General features: G+C 42.2%; 2 protein-coding genes across 2 annotated transcripts; both read right to left on the bottom strand.

Moving 5' to 3' along the window:
- Positions 1 to 1,870: 1,870 nt before the first annotated feature.
- Positions 1,871 to 5,466, bottom strand: LOC110496697 (small integral membrane protein 13). The gene is made up of 2 exons (XM_021572731.3): positions 4,904 to 5,466; positions 1,871 to 3,274 (listed from the first exon to the last, which is right to left on the bottom strand). The coding sequence occupies exons 1-2, from the start codon at positions 4,977 to 4,979 to the stop codon at positions 3,084 to 3,086; spliced, it is 267 nt and encodes an 88-aa protein (XP_021428406.1). The 5' UTR covers positions 4,980 to 5,466; the 3' UTR covers positions 1,871 to 3,083.
- A 63-nt stretch (positions 5,467 to 5,529) lies between these two features.
- On the bottom strand, positions 5,530 to 7,395 carry LOC149975641 (amine sulfotransferase-like). The gene is made up of 3 exons (XM_090209346.1): positions 6,813 to 7,395; positions 6,077 to 6,254; positions 5,530 to 5,936 (listed from the first exon to the last, which is right to left on the bottom strand). Exons 1-3 carry the CDS (start codon positions 6,834 to 6,836, stop codon positions 5,824 to 5,826), a joined length of 315 nt encoding a protein of 104 aa, XP_090065472.1. The 5' UTR covers positions 6,837 to 7,395; the 3' UTR covers positions 5,530 to 5,823.
- Positions 7,396 to 20,262: the final 12,867 nt, after the last annotated feature.

Below are 20,262 nucleotides of genomic sequence, written 5' to 3'. Positions count from 1 at the left end.
GCTCAGGGGACTACTGGGGAGGCCTTCGACTATATGTAGTAGAGTTTAAATGGTTATTCCATCAAACTTCAAATTATTAGAATAGTACACCTCGCAGAACAGAACAACCAGGTTGAGGGTCAGTGGCCAAAGCCCACGAACAGGAATATTCCAAGTTCAGACAGAAGGGGGAGTCAGATCGCTATGATGCCAGGAACTTTACTTTTGGTGTCTATTTTTAATTATTGCGCTACTGGTGCTGCCGGTTGATGTTAGTTAGGCAGCTACAGTAGCTGAATGATGTTAACATCTTCGGGTTTTGTTTCATTAAATGTATTTTATTTCATCTGGGTGCTTGTGTCACCTACCAACACCCTGGTACTACCCGTAGCGCCGGTTCTCCTCAGTCTGAGAAAACACTGAGAGAAAGTTATGTGTTGCAGATGACTCCTTTGTAGAAGTCCATAACGTGAAATAAATAAAACATCCCAAGGTTAATGCTGTAGATATTGTTATAAGGGAGTGGGAGACTATTGAAACATGTAACTTTCCGAGTTTAATTGTTATTAATATAGTTTACAGAGTGCTAAAAGTGCTGCTGTTGCTAGCTAGCATGCCTTTCTGTGACGCTAACGGTTAGCTGAGCTGCCGACTGGTGCTGGCGTTGCATTATGGGAGATGTAGTTTGGTCCTCTACAGCCTGAATGGAATAAAGGCGATTTCACGTTGTAACTTGTTTATGTTGCAGTGTTTTTGTACATGAGTTGTTGTATTTTGGTACGGTCAACACTGAAAGCACCTAGCAATGTATTGAGGATGTGAGACAGGATATGTGTTTTACCTTTCTTCATGCTCCTGTGTAGAACAACTGGTCAGATGGTGCATTGGAGACTGATGTGTTCCTGTCCTGTCTTTTCACAATACTATTGCAGGTATGGTTCTATTTGTCTAAGAATTAAGATTATACATTCTTTGTATTAAGGACTGGTTATTTTATAGTATACATTATGGCTTTATGTATGAGTGTGATTGTGTGAGTCCGAGAAAACACTGAGAGAGAAAGAACAACTTGTCAGATGGTGCATTGGAGACTGATGTGTTCCTGTCCTGTCTTTTCACAATACTATTGCAGATCAACATAAAAGCCTAAAAGACAGCCGTGGTGTCGCTCTTCATTTATTGGTTCTCCTGTGGTACTTAAGAGACCCGCTACATATAGCTAGCTATAGCTTGGTGCCCAGGCTACACTTCTACTGGGAACCAGCTAGCCAGAGCTACAGTTAGCCTACTCTATTGCCTTCCTGAGGAGCTCTGGGGCCATGTGTGTCAAGCATATCAGAGTAGGAGTGCTGACGTTTTAGGATCACACATCACTGGGAAGGGCATTATGCTAGCTGTCGCTTGGAGCCCTGGGGTGTATTCATTAGTGCACACCATAGCAAAGTGTTTTGCAACGAAAAACAAGTTTCTTATCGGACAAGTTCTGGTTAGGTCCACCCCGTTTCAGCTGTTCGCTTCCATTTGGTTCCTATTGAATACACCCCAGTTAACACCTCTGGGAGGCTAGCTGGCCAGAGCAATGAGCTATAGCCTATTTGTTGCCTTCCTAGGGAGCTCTGTGTATAAAGCTGATCTAGGATCAGGTCCCCCCTGTCCATGTACTTGTATTCAATGTGATTTAAAGGGCAAAACTGATCCTAAATCAGCAGTCCTACTCTGAGACAGCTACAGCCCCTGGACATTGTGTTATTACAACCCTCTCGGTCTTAAGGGTAGTCAACCGTTTCGTTACATATGTAGTCTGAACAACAAAATAACAAAACAAAAACATTCCTTTCATTGCACTTTTGTTAAAAATAAAGTGAAATTTACTGACATGGAGGAACTTCGGTTGTCAGTTATGCAAATAGTTTTATTCAGTTTCTCTTCTACAAGTTGTTTTGCCTCTGAAAGTAAATGACAAATGAGCCTGTTTATACAACGCTTTGTCTATGTGTCTGAATATAGACTTTACTACAAACACACGTCTGTTCAAATAAACACACTCTCATAAAACGTGCGCACACAAACACACACGACAGAGAACTCACACTCAGCTGTCTGCTGTTGGAGAAACAGATTCCCCATGCAGGTGTCAGCAGCATGACAGCCAGTCAGAGCTGACCATGTTCCAGTGTCAGCCAATCAGAGCTGACCATGTTCCAGTGTCAGCCAATATTTTATTTAACCTTTATTTAACTAGGCAAGTCAGTTAAGAACAAATTCTTATTTACAATGACGGCCTACCCCGGCCAAACCCGGATGACGCTGGGCCAATTGTGCACCGCCCTATGGGACTCTCAATCACGGCCGGTTGTGATACAGCCTGGAATCGAACCAGGGTCTGTAGTGACGCCTCTAACACTGACATGCAGCGCCTTAGACCGCTGCACCACTCAGGAGTCCACAGAGCTGAGCATGTTACAGCGTCAGCCAGTCAGAGCTGAGCATGTTACAGCGTCAGCCAGTCAGAGCTGAGCATGTTACAGCGTCAGCCAGTCAGAGCTGACCCTGTTACAGCATCAGCCAGTCAGAGCTAACCATGTTACAGCGTCAGCCAGTCAGAGCTAACCGTGTTACAGCGTCAGCCAGTCAGAGCTGACCATGTTACAGCGTCAGCCAATTAGTGGTGACCATGTTACAGTGTCAGCTAGTCAGAGCTGACCATGTTGCAGTGTCAGTGAAGGCCAGGTAAAGAGACCAAACATGCTGCTCAGTACATACACTGTGAACAGCTAAAATACATATTTGAAACAAACATGAACAAGTGGCATACAGAATGTTCCATGATTTGATGGCTTGTCCCTTTATAATATCAGCAGCTGTGCCTAGTCTAGTAAGAAGAACGTGTCAAGTGTCATCAACGAGGATGTCTTTAGTAGTGCAGAGTGGAGGGGTGGATTTCATCAGGAGAGGCAGCAGTATACACGGACATGGGGGTAGTATGCCATTCCAAATCATGCAATTTATTAAAGGGGTTTTTGTCCACCACTGTTTCCTAGTGGGACGGCTGGTTTGGTGAACAACAGGACAGGGTGTGGCCGACAGCGGACGGGTGAGGTAATCTATGTAGTACTATTAGGAGGAACAGCCCTCTGGCGGGCAGTCTTGGGCCTCTGGCGTGGGGGTGGAGGAGAGGTACGTTCGCTCCTGGATTCGGAAGGCTGGGTCTCGGCCTGTGGAGAGCCGGTGTCGCCCAACATCTCACGCAGAAACTTGAACTTGGACAGGAAGAGCTGCCAGACAACATACCAACCTGAGGGGCCAAACAGAGCAAAGGTCATCCAGGAGAAAGTGAACACTGACTGTGCGTAAGAATCAAATAATGAACTTGTTGTATTTGAGTCAGTGACCGCGTTTACATGCACACAGTATTCCGGATAGTAGCTCATATCCCGCTTAGGGTCTTATTCGGGATAAGCTGTTTACATGCACCTTTGATATCCCACTCACTAGTATCCATGAATAAACAGAATATTCCTCATTTAAGTTCATATGGGTTAGAAGTGTAATAATAATATTTACTCCTGCAGTATTATTCATTTCTTGCAGTAAAATGATACAATAAATGTTAATTTTGTCTTGGGAACAGGACTTGAGAAATATGATTTGTTTCTTTCAGCATCTCTTGAGAAAATGTGAATATGTGTATAATGTGTTATCTTTGACACTGTTATGCAAGCAGACAGTATTTCAACCACATAAAATTTGCACTCAAGACAAACTGAAGTCAGCTTTTCATTTCCTTAAAACCGGTCAAACTGTTGACATTTGGACATTTTTCACAGGACCAATCCTTCCACTGTTTTGGAGTTGTGTTTTCTCCACGGTCCCTAAATGAAACAAGACAACTTTATCAGTGTTAACTAGATTACTAATGCGTTCATTCTATCGATGCATGACATTATTCTGATGATAACTACTTTATTTAGTCTTCTGGGGCAACACGTTATGACAGAAGAGAAGCTAAATGTATCCAACTATAGTTGACAAACAAATGGCCTACCAAGTGTCAGAAATTATAAGCAGAAACTTCTCTAAAATAGGAGTGAAAGTAGCCAGTAGGCTAAGTAGCCAGTAGGCAGTCCAGTATGGAGTGTCAGCAAAACAAATAATACTGAACAAAAATAAACACACAACATGTAAAGTGTTGGTCCCATGTTTCATGAGCTTAAATAAATAATATTATACATACAAAAAGCTTACTAATCTCAAATTTGTTTACATCCCTGATAGTGAGCATTTCTCCTTTGCCAAGATAATCCATCCACCTGACAGGTGTGGCATATCAAGAAGCTGATTAAACAGCATGATCATTACACAGGTGCACCTTGTGCTGGGGACAATAAAAGGCCACACAACGCCACAAGTTTTGAGGGAACATGGCATGATGACTGCAGGAATGTCCACCAGAGCTGTTTAACTTTTTTTTTTTTTTTTTTTTAACTAGGCAAGAGTTGTACACCAGAGCTGTTGCCGCCTCCAACGTGATTTTAGAGAATTTGGCAGTATGTCCAACCAGCCTCACAACCTTAGACCCTGTGTAACCACGCCAGCCCAGGACCTCCACCAATTCATAACAGCTATGAGGGGCTTAGCTACAAAACAGGTGCTAACTACGAACCTATAATAACATGACGTGTATTGAGGTCTTGCACAGTCACTGCTCCTAAGTAAAGATAGCTAGCTGCTAACATGATATCTTGATGATGTTGTATACGGACAGTAGCTATCTATAAGGGCAATGCTAGCTAGCTACTGTAGCTAACGGTTAGCTGATACATTTGAAGCTGTGTCAGAGGTCCTCGTCAAATCTCAGTAACATCTCACAACATTCAAGAAAACTTAAAAAAATAATCACGAATCCAACACATTTGTTACTTACCAAAAACCATGAAGAGCAACGCGCACACAAGGGTGGCCACAATTACCAGCACAGTGAGACCAACGCTTTGCCACATTGTCTTCTTGTCAGTGCTTGCTAGCTAGCTCTAGTTACCAAGTAAGTAAACAGATGTTTACAGCTAGCTCGCTAAATCGCTTTAGTTTAGAGTTGAGTCCGTTAACTAATTCGACAGACTGACACTGACATACAGTTTACAGGTGTTATTTGCCACATCCTAAACGTTATAACACAATTCCTCGCTTCAATACGGATGAAGGATAGCTGCTGTAGCTAACTAGTTGTTATTAAGGAAAACAAACCCCTCATTGCCGATACGGTTAGCTGGCCAGACAGTCTGCCCCTCTGTAAAAATGTCAACGTCGCTTTGCCTAAATCATGGACGGATAGCTAGGTATCACAGGAGGATGCAGTATCGTTCACATCTACATTATTGCAACCTGAACGATTACATTTGCAAAATAAATACAATACAGACAAAGACCACATTGGTCTCGAAATGAGACTTTGCGTTAGGCTGAAGACCAGCATTGCCTTTTGGGTACTGTAGTCCATATCCTCACTCTGTTGTTCCACAAAACATGGGGCGAATCATAATAAGAGACCAATTATTTTTTAGTAACAGTTTATAAAATATATGAATTATGTGCGCATCTTAATAATATTTAGTAATTATTGCATGTGTTTATTTTCACAATCATTGCAGCAGGGCAGCTATTTCCGCCAATCTAGTCAGCCTAGATTCAAAACATGTTTTAGTGACATATTTGATGTGATTCGCACAACTGAAGCACAATTTGACAATTAAAGATCAACTTGTTGGTGTTGATCTGGATCAATTTGCTGACATCTTCAGCCAAGTTGATGAAGGTCTTCATCGTGTAACCAGGACATGTCTATTTTCACAGCTTCCAGTCAAATTCAAGAGCCAAGTCTTTCATCTTCTCCATGTAGATCTGGTCAAATCCCTCACTCTGGGCCACAGTGAACATAGTCTTCCAGTCCCCAACCTTCCCTGGTCAGAGACAAAACAAACAGCATATTAAGGGCATTCTTTTTAGTGCTATTTTCCTTGATGAATTTTGTAACCAATAGTTGAAATTGACTTCGTGACTAATGCAATCTTTATTAATGTGGATCACATAGATGCCATACCTTTTCTAATAAAGGATCCACTTAGTTCAAAAACTGCTGGATGCTGTTTATCACGTCTAACATGTGGGTCTTCCTTCATGTTCTTGAAGGAGGATTTGTCCACGATCGTGTCAATGGTTTGGTCATCCAGCTTTTTGCCCAAGAAGTTTGATATCCTGACAATTGCACCTCGTGTGTCCTGAAAGCAATTGTTATAGTTTGAGTACTAGTCTCAGCAATACACTGAGTGTACAAAACATTAGGAACACCTCCCTTTTCCCCTCAGAACAGACTCAATTCGTCGGGGCATGGACTACAAGGTGTCGAAAGCATTCTACGCTTGTGTCAAGTTGGCTGGATGTCCTTTGGGTGGTGGACCATTCTGTATACACACAGGAAACTGTTAACCATTAAAAAAAACAGCAGCGTTCCAGTTCTTGACACGTTCAAAGAGGTGTGCCTGGCATACCCTGTTCAAAGGCAATTCAATATTTTGTCTTTCCCATTCACTCTCTAAATTCCACACATACACAATACATCTCTCAGTTGTCGCAAGGCTAAAAATTATTATTTAACCTGTATCCTCCCCTTCATCTACACTGATTGAAGTGGATTTAACAAATGACATCAATAGGGGACCATAGCTTTCACCTGGTCAGTCTATGTCATGGAAAGAGCATGTGTTCCTAATGTTTTCTCCGCTCAGTGTATATTTTCCACTGTTATGTCATCTCATCTATTATGGAAATTAACTTACCTTGATCATATCTTCATATGTCATAGAAAGGATGTCAAATTCATCTTTGTGAGCATACCAATCAGCAACATGATCAAACCAAGACCCCCCGAGAACTAGGGAAGAAACATTATTAGGGTATTTCACATTGACACTTCGGACATGTGTTTAAACTTCTGAGATATACTTACCCTCTCCCTTGAGAAATTGATTCAGAAATGTATTGAAGTCAGGTTCGCTCTTAAGGACTTTTGTGAAATTTTGGAGATGAAATAAGGACACGGCAACATCCTTTGGGTTCCTGGCTATGTAGATCACCTTAGTAAACAATTGACACAATTAGAATGCAGCCAATTCAATATAACTTGAACACCACAATTCAAAATGAATACAATACATTGTAGATTCAATTGATGTAAATTAAATGATCTGTCAAATCTCATTGTTGGCATCCAGGTTTTTTTAAAATGTAGTCAGTCTCTGAAGACTTTTTAAAAACATATGAATATATTCTGTCTGTGTACAGTTTTATTTAAACAATTATCAAAACATGGGTTTCACTGGCAGTTATTGTTTTGCATTCATTGCATGTTATTTCTCTCTCTCTCTCTCTTACCTTTCCCTTCTCTCTCAGTCCTTGAGGACGAATGTTCTTGTTGATGGTTTGTTGTTGTAGTCTATTTGTCTTAAGTTTTCCTCAAGGAAGGGCACCAGTTCCTGGATTGGTTTGTTACTTCCCTCTGTCATTTGATCTTCATGATACAATAGGGACAAAATATACTGTGTCCATGTAGTTCCTGTGGTTTTAAAGAAATACAATCACAGCATTTGTGAGATCATGTTGCACATTCACAATACAATACCTAAATTCATGCAGAATTCAATAGATTGTGTAGTGTAGCCTATAAGTCACTCTACAGTAAGTACTGTACAGGCCTATAACCTATGTCAGATGCATGGTCTTACCTGACCGTGGGTAAGTAACAACAACGATGTCATCATCCCGTATTTCAAATGTCTCCAGAGAATCAAGGTGTTGGACTTGATGCACCCCTCTGATCAGGTTCATCCCCTTGTATGGGAAAAGCCCAAGGGCAGTAATCTGAATCTTCTGTTTCTCTCCCATTCTTCAGTTAAAGACTTGTTAAAATCAATAAATGACAAAGTGGGTATACTTGAACTAGTCAGTAAGGATACACGTAAAAGAGTTGAAAGCAAACCTCAAGATGAGTGATGAAAATCTGAATCTGAATCTGTAATTAGAGAGTTCCTCCTTACAGCGCTTCAGATTCCACGTGAAGCTATCGACAAAATTCAACTTGAATGTGTACACCACTTCAGACAGAGAGGGCAGAGGTATGAACGCCCAATCATTGCCAAATCTGCTTTTTTTTGTGTGTGTGTGAATTCTACCCCTTAGGACAAAGTGTTCTATGTGAAGATACATCTGAACAAGGCAGTTAACACACTGTTCCTAGGCCGTCATTGTAAATAAGAATGTGTTCTTAACTGACTTGCCTAGTTAAATATCATTCTGAGATATACTTTCCGCTTCCCTCAAGAAATTGAATCATCAGTCATGTTTGATACATTTCTGATTCATATGTATCAATCAAGGAAATTTATTTATAAGGCCTTTTTACATTAGCCGAAGTCACAAAGCGCTATACAGAAACCTAGCCTAAAACCCCAAACATCAAGCAATGCAGATGTAGAAGCACGGTGGCTAGGAAAAACTCCCTAGAAAGGCCAGAACCTAGGAAGAAACCTAGAGAGGAACCAGGCTCTGAGGGGTGGCCAGTCCTCTTCTGACTGTGCTGTGCTGTGCTGTGCTAGTGTCTGAGCCATTGAATTGCGACTCCACCTTGTCCCTGTGCCGACATTTCGCTTGTTTGATTGCCTCCTTGCGGAGGGAATAACTACACTGTTTATATTCAGCCATATCACCAGACCTCTTTCCATGGTTAAATGCGCTGGATTTTCGCGAATGCCGCCATCCATCCACTGTTTCTGGTTAGGGTAGGTTTTAACAGTAACAGTGGGTACGACATCTCCAATGCACTTATTTCTAAACACACTCACAGAGTCAGCGTACAGATCCTTGAACATCTTCCAGTCCGCATGATCAAAACAATCTTGGAGCGTGGCTTCCGACTGGTCAGACCAGCGTTGCATGGTTCTCGTCACTGGTACATCCTGTTTGAGTTTCTGCCTATAAGTCGGGACTAGCAAGATGGCGTCGTGGTCGGATTTGTCAAAGGGGGTGCGGGGGAGGGCATTGTATAAATCGCTTAAGTTAGAGTAGCAGTGGTCGAGAGTATTAGCCCTTCGTGTCGTGCAATCAATATGCTGATAAAATGTAGGTAACATTGATCTCAAATTTAATAAATAAATGCAGCCTCCGGGTATATAGTTTCCAGTTTACGTAGAGTCAAGTGAAGTTCCTTGAGGGCTGTCTAGATGTTCCCTTGAGGGGGGGGATGTACACCGGTGTAACTATAACTGACGAGAATTCTCTTGGTAGGTAGAATGGCCGGCATTTAATTGTAAGGTATTCTAGGGTGAGCAGAAGGACTTGAGTTCCTGTGTGTTCTTATGATCACACCATGAGTTGTTAATCATAAGGCATAAACCCCCGCCCTTCCTCTTCCCAGAGAGGTGTTTATCTGTGTCGGCGCGATGCATGGAGAAGCTCGTGGCTGGATCGATTCCGACAACATATCCCGAGAGAGCCATGTTTCTGTGAAACAGAGAACGTTATAATCTCTGATGTCTCTCTGGAAGGCAATCCTTGCTCGAGTTTCGTCTACCTTCTTGTCAAGAGACTGGACATTGGCGAGTAGTATACTCGGGAGCGGTGAGTGATGTGCCTGTTTACAAAGCCTGACCAGAAGACCACTCCGCCTGCCCCTTCTGCTTCACCGTTGTTTTCGGTCAGTTGCTGGGATTAGATCCATTGTCCTGGGTGTTGGTACAAAGAGAGGATCCGCTTCGGGAAAGTCGTATTCCTGGTCGTAATGTTGGTAAGTTGACGTTGCTCTTATATGCAACAGTTCTTCCCAGCTGTTTATAATAATACTTAAGATTTCCTGGGGTAACAATGTAAGAAATAATCCATTTAAAAAAATATATATTGCATAGTTTCCTAAGAACGCGAAGCGAGGTGACCATCTCTGTCGGTGCTGTGTTTACAGTAAGAATGACAGTTCCTTATGTCTGAAACACAAGCTTCCAAGGAGGGCAGTTTTGGGGCTTCCCCATGTTTCCTTGAAATGCACAGCTGTGTATAGTCCGCATAGCAGTGAAAGTTAACATTAGGTTTCCGAATTACATCACCAAGAGGTAAAATATATAGTGAAAACAATAGAAGCCCTAAAATGGAACCTTGAGGAACACCGAAATATACAGTTGATTTGTCAGAGGATAAACCATCCACAGAGACAAACTGATATCCTTCCGACAGATAAGCTCTAAACCAGGCCAGACCTTGTCCGTGTAGACCAATCTGTGTTTCCAATCTCTCCAAAAGAATGTGGTGATCGATTGTATCAAAAGCATCATGGTATCAAAAGCATCAAGTATGCATCAAGGTTGCATATTTGCTCCGAAGGAAGTTTGTAAAATTGTGGAGATGAAAGAGTACAGAAACATGTTCCACACACACAGTCAGTCCCTCAGGAGCGCCAAAGCCAGAGCAGAAGGCCAGCCAGTCTTTCTGTCCAACGAGATCTCACTGGAGGGCTTCTGTCAGTTCATCCCTCATCAGTCCAGCAGGGGGTGGTATATCCACACCTGAGATTGTTTGAGACCCTACACTTTTTCCAAGCTTTTATCCAGGCTACTACACTGTGCTTTAACCTCTCTCACATATTTAACAGATGTTATTGGTCACATACACATATTTAGCAGATGTTATTGGTCACATACACATATTTAGCAGATGTTATTGGTCACATACACATATTTAGCAGATGTTATTGCAGGCATAGTGAAATGCTTGTGTTCCTAGCTCCAACTGTGCAGTAGTATATAAAAACGATTCACAACAATACACACAAATCTAAGTATATTCAAATGAGATGAGAAAAACAGTATGGAAATATTATTTCAACATGATTAAAGTGACTGGTGTTCCATTATTAAAGTGGCCAGTGATTCCATGTCTATGTACATAGGTCCTTCAGTCCATCTACAAACACGTTAACTATTAGCTATATAATATTAGCGGCTACAACTTAAATCAGCACGGGTTAAAAAACAATAATTTAATATTGACACAGGGATCTGTTAGCAGAAAAATTATTTTATTAAGAAATGGTAAACAAATACGTTTGTTTTATATAACTTTTCTGTTGTTGTTGCAATTTTACAGCAAATTTTTTACAATTCTACACATTTTGTCATGAGGTGGGGAGAATTTTTTTTGCTGATTTAAAAACAAATTCCCTGCATTTCTAGACATTTTTCCATGTCTTAATATGAAATATTTTGCTAATTTAATATGAATTGAATACAAACATAATATAATTAAATATGATATTTGTGTTGCTGTTCTTGTCCATTAGTGTTCCATATTTCGTCATGTTCTATGTTTTGTGTGGACCCCAGGAAGAATAGCTGCTCCTTCTTCAACAGCTGATGGGGATCTGAATTAAAATCAGATATCATCTGAGTGAGAGTGCCTAATAAAATCAATGTGGGCCCCATGGAGATCAGGGACCCTGGGGACGTGCCCTTCGTCATTTAATTTTTCCCTGACATGGGCTAATTGGGTGACTATCAGTGAGTGACATATGAAAAGAAAGACTAGTTTCAAAATTACATCTTGGGTGTTCTACTATTCTAACTCTCAACAGTAAGTTGAGAACCCCGACTGAGTTCCTAAATATATACTGTATATACACAACATGACCAAAAGTATGTGGACACTTGCTCATCAAAACAGCTAATTCCAAAAACATGGACATTAAAACGAAGCTGGTCCCCCCCCTTTGCTGCTATAACAGCCACCACTCTTTTGGGAAGGCTTTCGACAAGATGTTGGAATATTGCTGCGGGGACTTGCTTCCATTCAGCCACAAGAGCATTAGTGAGGTGGGACACTGATGTTGGGCGATTAGGCCTGGCTCATAGTGGGCCTTCCAATTCATCCCAAGTGTGTTCGATGGGGTTGAGGTCAGGGCTCTGTGCAGGCCTGTTAAGTTATTCCACACCGATCTCAACAAACTATTTCTGTATGGACCTCGCTTTGTACACGGGGGCATTGTCATGCTGAAACAGGAAAGGGCCTTCCCCAAACTGGTACCACAAAGTTGGAAGCACAGAATCGTCTAGAATGTCATTATATGCTGTAGCATTCAGATTTCCCTCCACTAGAACAAAGGGGCTTAGCCCGAACAATGAAAAACAGCCCCAGACCATTATTCCTCCTCCACCAAACTTTACAGTTGGCACTATTTATTGGGGCAGATAGCGTTCTCCTGGCATCCGCCAAACCCAGATTGGTCGGTCAGACGGTGAAGAGTGATTCATCACTAAAGAAAACGCATTTCCACTGGCGGCAAGCTTTACATCGCTCCTGCCAATGCTTGGCATTGCGCATGGTGAACTTAGGCTTGTGTGCAGCAGCTTAGCCTTGGAAACCCATTTCATGAAGCTCCCACCGAACAGTTCTTGTGCTGACGTTGTTTCCAGAGGCAGTTTGGAACTCGGTAGTGAGTTTTGCATCTGAGGACAGACAAATTTGACGAACTGACTTGTTGTAAAGGTGGCATCCTATGACGGTGCCACATTGAAAGTCACTGAGCTCTTCAGTAAGGCCATTCTACTGCAAATGTTTGTCTATGGAGATTGCATGGCTGTGCGCTCGATTTTATAAACCTATCAGCAATGGTGTGGCTAAAATAGCCAAATCCACTCATTTGAAGGGGTGTCAGCATACGTTTTTATATACTGTATGTCACTACCTACGCCCCTGGCTGGCACAAGTACATTTTGTCTGAATATTTGCATACAGTGTGTGAGATCGAGTCAGACACCTTGTCAGTGATAAATGTGTCTGACTGAAGTTGAGCGGCATCTCATTTAGGGTGAGAACTCACACGAGTTCACAGAGCTTGTGGTTGGGTATGCCTTGACACGAATGGCTTCATGTTGGCATGATTGAAATCCTATCTTTCATCAGAGTGATGTAGTCGCATTGGAGCTCTAAAGTTGCTGTATTGCAACTCTGCAGAGCCATTCCCATTTGATGAACCTTTCTCAAGGTGCAAACACTTAAGGTAACACAGTAATCTCCACTATACAGTTCCTTTTGGGATACTATAGGTTCTCACCAGGACACATCCGGCCGTGATAGGGAGTCCCATAGTGTGGCACACAATTGGCCCAGCATCGCCTGGGTCGGCAGTCATTGTAAATAAAAAAAATGTTTAACCGACTTGCCTAGTTAAATAAAGGTAACATTTCTACAACAACAAAAACACTGTATAACTGGCTCATTTCTGCTATGTAAGATAGGCCTGCAGTATGTTTGAATGTGATAAATAACACAAAAACGGGGCATTTTGCACGTCCCTTTCCAAGAAACAACGATAGAGATCTAGGACATTGGTGGTGGTTTGCAATGATTCATACTGGTTACATCTTACGCAGGAAGTTCTGCTGAAGATTGTAGAAGTTGAGAATTTCAGTGTCCGAATGTAATAACTTTATTTGAAAGCAAAGATTGTGTAACATACAAGCATACGGAACTAAGCATTATTTATTAGTGTAGAACATACAGTAGATGTAACGTGAAAATAATCCTGTAATACAAAATGTTGGTTAATTAGCAGTAAAGTCATGCTGGTAATAATCAGACATGTTCCATGGGCCTGATATAACAGTTAGCATTCAGTCAGTCTGAGGGTAACCTATTTCCATGTGCTAATCACATTTTGTAGGGTCTAAATGGAAAGAAAGTATCCAGAAATGTGATAACAATGTAAAAAGTCCATGTTAAATGTTTTCATTGACAGCCCGTAGTTTTTGCCAAGACAGAAATACCACCAGAGAGAAATGTTTCTCAAGTCACGATTGCGATTCGAACCATTGAACAGAAAGAACATTTTGTGATTGAGCAATCACTCTACAGATTTCCAATCAATGTGCCAATCAACCCGTGAGGCATGGATCTACCTATTTATCATAAGTAGAATGTGACAAATTGGCTATAATGTGTGCTCTAGCCATCTAAACCACTGCCTCAAGATAAAATTGACTGTTTGTACTGCTGCCAGCATGGATTAGAATCGGACCCACTGTTATAATACACTCTCACTACTTTTCGCTCTCTATTTTCTGACCAATAAACTCAACAAATATGAAAGGATCTGGACTGCCCCACTCCTAAAGCAACCCACAGTAACTGACAGTCATTGAAGGTCAAGAGTCTAGGGTTCATTTGACTTGGCTAGAAGAAGAAGAAGAAGAAGAAGACGAAGAGACGTTTTTAAATGTGTTTCGCTAATCACGTTGCCATCCGCAGTTTTTATGCTTGTGAAGTCATACTGTATTTAAAAAAAATCACGACAGCTGTGTTGAAACAAGGTCTTTTCAGAACAATTGTATAAATGGCGACCGATCATTTGTTCGTTCGATTTGGTGCGATCTATTTGTTTCGGTAAAATGTATTATGCGAGAAATGGTGGTTGGAAACGCATTGATGCGCAAATACTGATGTCATAACCATCATATCGAAGTACATTTGGGAGTTCTGTGATGATGATGACACGTTGTGTGGTCCTCCCATTACGACTCGGGAAACCACACAGTTTATTAGGCTACAAATTAAATACATTTTGATAAAATCCACAGGGTGGAGAAAGTGTAAAATGATCTTGATGCTCCTTTCCAATAAATATCTAGAGGATTATTCTGGTGACATGACGATTGACTGCCGTTTGACAAATTAAAACATTCTCGCTCTTATCCATAATAATCTCATCATGTTGACAGTATACCCGCACTGTATCTGCGAGCCGTTGAATAAATCACACATGCCAAGACCAGAGTCGGCACATTTACTATTTAACTCAACAGTTTTTTGTGACAAAATAGTTAGAGTTGAAAATGCGATGGAAACATTGAATTGTAGATTTCTATTCGATACGTGAAAAAGTGCATTGTCATCACCCACAGACTTTTATCTGCAACAGGTCTGTTAGGAAAATGCGCATATTTTATTTATGAATATTTGCATGAAGATCTGTAGCCAATTCGATGGAAGCCGAGCTACTGTCATGGATCGTGATGTCATAGATATAGCTATTTCTGGAAGATTACATTTGTGGTTCTTCCCCATTATCACGTAGAATACTGTGGATTTAGGGAGGGGAGTGGTTAGTTGGTTGATTTCAGAATTAATAAGCAAGAGAGAAGAGATTCTGACTGACCGTAGTGGTCATATTTGAAATGACATGATAGTTTTTCAGAAGATCAAAGGTAATCATGAACATTGATGCCTATACATGTAATATAATGTCTCCGAGTGGGTCTAGAATCAGATCTAGGATCAGGCCCCCCCCCCCCAGCCCATGTAATATTATTCATTATGATCTAAAAGGCTAAACAAATCCTAGATCAGCACTCCTACTCTGAGACGCTTGATACACCTGACAGCAGATCACAGTGAATCAATGTTTTATGGAGTCACATCTCAGATGTTTTATATGTAATTACAGTGTGGTTTATTTAAGTATTGGAGAGAACAGTGAAGCCACCTGTCAAACATCAGACACTAGATCGAGGGAATAGCCTGTCTGCTTCCTTGTCATAAGAAACGGTGTGTGTGTGTTGACAAGTGACCGGTCAATATGTAAAGCATGTTTTACTGTATTAGTGGAAGGAAAAGTACAGATATCCACCTGGAGGAATGAACAAGCGTTGTGTAGGAGGAATGTGGCCTGATATAAGACAAGTGCAATGAGGGAGAAAACTGTTTCCTCAAGTGAGTCACAGTTTATCTCATTTGGGTACATTTCCTCATTCCCACATCAGCCGTTATATTTTTCCATCAGTAACAATAGCAGTGAAACATCTAATGAAATAGCACATGTGAACAGCTCACTGCACCGTGAGTCACAACATACTGTATGTATCTGCAGTAGAAGGACTTGGCAACTCCCCCAAAAGATGAAGGTTTTTTTTCGATACCACAACCAAAACTGTGACAAAACAAAACAACTTTACAACCTATTATCCATCTTCAAATCATGTTTTATCTGTAAAGGTTTGTCCAAAACATTTTAAACATTTTGGGGAGATACACTATCACAGACTAATAAAAGTGGTGTAAAGTATTTGAGTAAACACTACCGTAGTTTTTGGGGGTATTTGTACTTTACTTTGACTATTTACATTTTGGACAACTTTTATTATCACTCCACTGAATTCCTAAAGAAAATAATGTGCTTTTTACTCCATACATTTTCCCTGACACCCAAAAGTACTAGTTACATGTTGAATGCTCGGGCAGGACAGCAATATGGTCCAATTCACTCTCCTATCAATATCATCCCCTCCTCCTGCCTCTGATCTGGCGGACTCACTAAACACATATACTGTGTTTGTAAATGATGTCTAATTGTTGGAGTACGCCCCTGGCTGAGTGTAAATTATGTCTAATTGTTGGAGTGCGCCCCTGGCTGAGTGTAAATGATGTCTAATTGTTGGAGTGCGCCCCTGGCTGAGTGTAAATGATGTCTAATTGTTGGAGTGCGCCCCTGGCTGAGTGTAAATCATGTCTAATTGTTGGAGTGCGCCCCTGGCTGAGTGTAAATTATGTCTAATTGTTGGAGTGCGCCCCTGGCTGAGTGTAAATGATGTCTAATTGTTGGAGTGCGCCCCTAGCTGAGTGTAAATGATGTCTAATTGTTGGAGTGCGCCCCTGGCTGAGTGTAAATGATGTCTAATTGTTGGAGTGCGCCCCTGGCTGAGTGTAAATGATGTCTAATTGTTGGAGTGCGCCCCTGGCTGAGTGTAAATGATGTCTAATTGTTGGAGTGCGCCCCTGGCTGAGTGTAAATGATGTCTAATTGTTGGAGTGCGCCCCTGGCTGAGTGTAAATGATGTCTAATTGTTGGAGTGCGCCCCTGGCTGAGTGTAAATGATGTCTAATTGTTGGAGTACGCCCCTGGCTGAGTGTAAATGATGTCTAATTGTTGGAGTGCGCCCCTGGCTGAGTGTAAATGATGTCTAATTGTTGGAGTGCGCCCCTGGCTGAGTGTAAATGATGTCTAATTGTTGGAGTGCGCCCCAGGCTGAGTGTAAATGATGTCTAATTGTTGGAGTGCGCCCCTGGCTGAGTGTAAATGATGTCTAATTGTTGGAGTGCGCCCCTGGCTGAGTGTAAATGATGTCTAATTGTTGGAGTGCGCCCCTGGCTGAGTGTAAATTATGTCTAATTGTTGGAGTGCGCCCCTGGCTGAGTGTAAATGATGTCTAATTGTTGGAGTGCGCCCCTGGCTGAGTGTAAATGATGTCTAATTGTTGGAGTGCGCCCCTGGCTGAGTGTAAATGATGTCTAATTGTTGGAGTGCCCCCTGGCTGAGTGTAAATGATGTCTAATTGTTGGCGTGCGCCCCTGGCTGAGTGTAAATGATGTCTAATTGTTGGAGTGCGCCCCTGGCTGAGTGTAAATGATGTCTAATTGTTGGAGTGCGCCCCTGGCTGAGTGTAAATGATGTCTAATTGTTGGAGTGCGCCCCTGGCTGAGTGTAAATGTAAAAAAAAAGAAAATTGTGTTGTCTGGTTTGCTTAATATCAGGAATATGATGTATAGTATTTCCTTTTACTTTTACTCAAGTATGACAGTTGAGCACTATTTCCACCACTGACTAATCTACACTGAGTGTACAAAACATGAGGAACACATGCTCTTTCGATGATATATACTGACCAGGTGAATCCAGGTGAAAGCTATTGTAACCGATGTGAAATGGCTAGCTAGTTAGCGGTGGTGCGCACCAAGAACCCAATGGTCACTCTGACAGAGCTCCAGAGTTCCTCTGTGGAGATGGGAGAACCTTCCAGAAGAATAATCATCTCTGCAGCACTCCACCAATCAGGCATTTATGGTAGAGTGGCCAGACGGAAGCCACTCCTCAGTAAAAGGCGCATGACAGCCCACATGGAGATTGCCAAAAGGAACTTAAAGGACTTTCAGACCATGAGAAACAAGATTTTCAGTTCTGATGAAACCAAGATTGAACTTTTTGGCCTGAATGCCAAGCATCACATCTGGAGGAAACCTGGCACCATCCCTATGGTGAAGCATGGTGGTGGCAGCATCATACTGTGGGGATGTTTTTCAGCGGCAGGGACTGGGAGACTAGTCAGGATCAAGGAAAAGATGAACTGAGATCCTTGATGAAAACCTGTTCCAGGCCGCTCAGGACCTCAGACTGGGGCGAAGGTTCACCTTCCAACAGGACAACGACCCTAAGCACACAGCCAAGACAACGCAGGAGTGGCTTCGGGACAAGTCTCTGAATGTCCTTGAGTGGCCCAGCCAGAGCCCGGACTTGAACGCGATCGAGCGTCTCTGGAGAGACCTGAAACTATCTCTGCAGCAACGCTCCCCATCCAACCTGACAGAGCTTGAGGCTCCCCAAATACAGGTGTGCCAAGCTTGTAGTGTCACACCCAAGAAGACTTGAAGCTGTAATCCCTGCTAAAGTTGCTTCAACAAAGTACTGAGCAAAGGGTCTGAAAACTTATGTAAATGTAATTTCATTTTTTTGTGGAATTTGTGTTTTTTTCTTTGTCATTATGGGGTATTGTGTGTAGGTTGATGAGGGAAAACAACATTTAATACATTTTAGAATAAGGCTGTAATGTAACAAAATGTGGAACAATTCCAAGGGTCTGAATACTTTCCGAATGCACTGTATATCTTCCTGACGGCTGGGTGATTTATATGTTGACTGACATTTACAGAATGGGTAGCAGGTGTTGTTTTTAAGCGGAGAAACACAGGGGAACTCAAGAGCAGACTCAGATGAGGAAACAGGGATGAGTGAACCAAAATATGTATTGTTACACAGGGATATATGGAGTGCAGATCCAGGGAAGCTCGGATGAATTACAGAAAAACCAGATGTGGAGACTGAGGTTGGAGTTGGCTGAGTAGAACAGGGTAAACAGGTCCTGAGGGGAATCCAAGGTAGTGGTGGTGAGGAAAATCAAGAGCAAGGTGGGCCTCAAGGGAGGAGCAGTGGTCTAGGACACTGCATCGCAGTGCTAGCTATGCCACCAGAGACTCTGGGTTCGCGCCCCGGCTCTGTCGCAGCCGGCCGCGACCGGGAGGTCCGTGGGGCAACGCACAATTGGCCTAGCATCGTCCAGGTTAGGGAGGATTTGGCCGGTAGGGATATCCTTGTCTCATCGCGTACTAGCGACTCCTGTGGCTGGCCGGGCGCAGTGCATGCTAACCAGGTCGCCAGGTGCACGGTGTTTCCTCCGACACATTGGTGCGGCTGGCTTGGTTGGGTTGTGTTTCGGGAGAATGCATGACTTTCGACCTTCGTCTCTCCCAAGCCCGTACAGGAGTTGTAGCGATGAGACAAGAGAGTATCTACTAACAATTTGATACCCCGAAATTGGGAGAAAAGGGGGTAAAATTCACACAAAAAAATGTTTAAAAAAAATTAAATAAAAAAATCCAGAGCAAGGTAGTTGGGTGGTGAGATGTGGATCGGGAGACAGGAGCCAGAGACAGAGCGGTAACTGCAATGAGAGGATAACCGGTGTCAGGCAGAGTAACAGGATCTTGAATAATCATAAATGGCTATAATCATGAACTGACTGAGCAGAGATTACAATCTGGCAGAGTGGAAGTGGCAGGACGGTGTATTTGTAGAGGTCTTGATTATGGAACGAGTTGCAGCTGGTAGGGATCTGCTCTGACTCCAGCACACCTGTCTCCAACCACACAATCGCACAGAGAGGGAGAGGGAGAGAGAGAGCATGTACTGGAGGAGTAACTGCAGGTCAAGAAGACACCGGAGCAGATGTGACAATTGTGGGTTCTGCTGCCATGTTTGTAATAATACGCATTTTATTTGAATTCACAGATGGTGCCTAGGAGAGGATGGCTAGGCTGACACACCCATCATCTTCTTCGGTGTTGATATACTCATGTGTGGTATCTATTTGTGCCACTCCTTGGTAGCCTGGGTACCAGTCTGTTTGTGACATCATGCCACAACTTGGTAGCCTGGGTACCAGTCTGTTTATGACATCATGCCACAACTTGCAAAACATTAAAATATTTGACATTATGAACTATTTCTGTATTCAAAAACCAGATGTCAATGAGTAATTCAGACCATGTTTTACAAATAAATCTGTGAATGCCATTCAGAGCAGGCGTTAAATTGTCTTGACAAAGAAGACATGCTTTCACCTTTCACCTTTCTGCTTCTCCAGA

Source organism: Oncorhynchus mykiss, chromosome 18 (assembly GCF_057628025.1).
Source record: "Oncorhynchus mykiss isolate SJ-2025 chromosome 18, ASM5762802v1, whole genome shotgun sequence".
NCBI lineage: Eukaryota > Metazoa > Chordata > Actinopteri > Salmoniformes > Salmonidae > Oncorhynchus > Oncorhynchus mykiss.
Note: the sequence above shows the minus strand (reverse complement) of the source record. Positions and strands in the feature narration are given on the sequence as shown.